This window comes from Meleagris gallopavo, chromosome 12 (assembly GCF_000146605.3).
Source record: "Meleagris gallopavo isolate NT-WF06-2002-E0010 breed Aviagen turkey brand Nicholas breeding stock chromosome 12, Turkey_5.1, whole genome shotgun sequence".
Classification (NCBI taxonomy): Eukaryota; Metazoa; Chordata; class Aves; order Galliformes; family Phasianidae; genus Meleagris; species Meleagris gallopavo.
In genome coordinates this window covers 16,194,659-16,197,310 of record NC_015022.2, presented here as the reverse complement: position 1 = coordinate 16,197,310, position 2,652 = coordinate 16,194,659, and the positions used below count along the sequence as shown (strand labels likewise).

The 2,652-nt window shown below is 37.3% G+C and overlaps 1 protein-coding gene across 4 annotated transcripts in view; it reads right to left on the bottom strand.

Annotated features, from left to right (window-relative positions):
* Positions 1 to 2,652, bottom strand: part of LRRC28 (leucine rich repeat containing 28) — a 51,198-nt gene that overhangs the window by 19,120 nt on the left and 29,426 nt on the right. For all 4 annotated transcript variants that reach the window (XM_010717539.3, XM_010717535.3, XM_010717537.3 and 1 more), the window contains one exon: positions 86 to 292. In XM_010717539.3, coding sequence (XP_010715841.1) covers positions 86 to 292 — 207 coding nt within the window. The remainder of the gene's footprint in view (positions 1 to 85; positions 293 to 2,652) is intronic.

Here is a 2,652-nt window from a genome sequence, read left to right as displayed (position 1 = left end):
TTTTTAAAGAGGAGGAGGAGGAAGCAAATTTGTTTCCCCATCTATTCTCTGACCCACCCCCAGCCCAGTGAAAGCAGTGACTCACCAAGAGGCAGAAATGCAAGGCGGTTCCCAGCCATGGAGAGCTCATTGAGGCTTGGAAGCTGGCACAGATGGCGGGGAACATACCACAGGTGGTTCCGGTCTGCAGTCAAGTACTGCAGTGAGAGGCACATATGCAGCCTTTCAGGTAAGGTTATCAAGCGATTGGTTGAAATATCCAGTGTTTGCAGCTCCCTCAGATCTCCAACCTCTACAATCCAAAGAGGAAATGTTGAGATATGTTAATATAATTGTTTTCATAAGCAAGACCAGAAAAATGCTCACTTAAATCAAAAACAAAGGTTTGCTGTCCTGTTTTTCCCCAGAAAATACAGTTCTAAGAATCTGCGTTCAGAAACAATACTAATTATCCCTATCACCATAGTACTTCAAGATCTTTCTGACAAGCAACAGCATGCTCATATGAGCTCTCTCAATACAGTGCATTCCTAAACTGTTGATTACTATTAACAACATCAAGCAGTACCTGGGTCAAAATCAGAACAAACCAAAAAAATAAAAAAGTATAAGTTCTGTTACATAACTTGTAGTTATCAAAGGAATTTCGCACGACCCCAGATTCATGCAAGCTCAAATTAATATTACGTAATTTTAACATCTGAGGATGCAACTTTGGTATCAACCTTACTTAAGTTGTTATATTGCAAGAAGGTATTACAGTAAACTACAAATGATAATTGCAGTAACTACAGTTTCTACAAGTTTTTCTCTTAGCATTTTAACAATCTGGTTAATATCTTTAGGAGAAGTAGTCTACTTTGCATTTTGTATAATGCTGTGGGATTTCTACTGCAGATAACAAATGAAGATTTTCCAAGTCAGCAAGACACAACCAACCAAGCGGCCTCACTCGTGCACCACAGTCATTTCCTTGCCTCTAGCCCTTGGTACCAGGGAGCCCTTCTTTAAGGACAGACTGAGCAACACGTTAAGCAGCTCTGTTGGTATGCTAATTGATCAGGTACTGACTCCTTTTCAGTTACTCTATAAATTAGGTAATTCTATCCACTGTTGTCCCCAAATATGGGGAACTGCTTGTCCCCAAACATGGGGAAACTTTTGCTTTCTTTGTAGACACAGCAATGGAACTAGCTCTCACAGTTCTCAGGATAATTCACAGCAGAACCAAATTTTCTTATCTTCAGCTGAATGAAATCAGTTCACACATCTGGTAACTTATAAACAAGGTTCACCAGAATTTTCTAGAGTGGAAACAGCAAGCAACCTTACACAACCCACAGTCAAAACAACCTGCATGATTTACAGACCTACCACTAATTATTTGTTGTTTTTTTTGTTTATTTGTTTTAGAGAAAATAAATAGGACAATACTGTTAAAGTTCAGGAGAATCTGCTGTGCCCTTCAGCTTCCTCTGCAGCAGGAGCTAGAAAATCCACTATTCCCTGAGCATCTTGTATGCTACATACTAAGAAATAAACAAAACACTGGGTTAATTTCAAGCTGTCTGCTATGCAATGGGAGAAACAGCAAGTCTGAAGTTGACCTTAGGAAAAACTGCTAAAATTTTACTTTTAAGACTAGAAACATGATTAGAAAAAAAAAAAAAGGTGAATACAATGCAATTATTAGCAATTCTCAGAAAAACAGTAATTAATGTTTGTGTGTGCACTTATGAAGAGCTGCTGTCTGTTGCAAAAAAACCTAGCATTAACTACAATAAAGAATCAACAACAAAGTACATGAATCCTCTCATAAGAAAACTGACAAACTGCAGCTATACACAGCTACCACTTTTCAAACCTTTCACAGTTCCAATTTTAGCAGCAACCGTAAGCTTTCTTAAAGTTTTTTGTGTGTTTGTTTTACTATAGGACTGAATAGCAAAAGACTTCTACGCTAGAGAACTACAGTAGGGCAGTCTAATTTAAAGAGTTTTATATTCATCTACAAAAAAAAAAAAAAGACGCTTTAAAATAGTGACAGGAAGAGAGCCACCTACATTCAGCCAAACCACTGACCACATGCAGTCAATAATAGGCCTAGCTATTTTCATACACTAACCTTTTTCTCCACCACTAAAAACAGTTTTCTAATTCAGTTTCAGTCCAAAATCCCATAAATGTTACGGATGGCAAAACTGGCAGAATTTCAAAGGCATTGCTGGAATGATATGTTTCAAATCTAAGAGGAAATAAAAGTATTCTCACTTTATCCTTCATCCAAAAAACACATACTTGTCCAAAACTTCATCCTCTCTACCTTAATCTTCCAATGCATACCAGATGTAAACATCCACTTTCAACCTATAGTGCCATATGTTACAGAAACACTCACCAACCCATGATGAAGTTAAAAAACAAACCAAATCATTTTAAAGTACCACCAGATGAAACTCCCAGACTCCCCACCGTAGCGCTGAACACTCATGTTGAAGAACACGCTCAGACATTTACTAATGACAATAAGCTGGTTTCAATCCAAAGCAAAGGAAAACAATGAAGAATAATAAAACAATGAAGAATAATAACACAAAATATAAACGGTCCATTAATAAGTTTTTCAAGCTTTTAGTTACTATTACCCACACT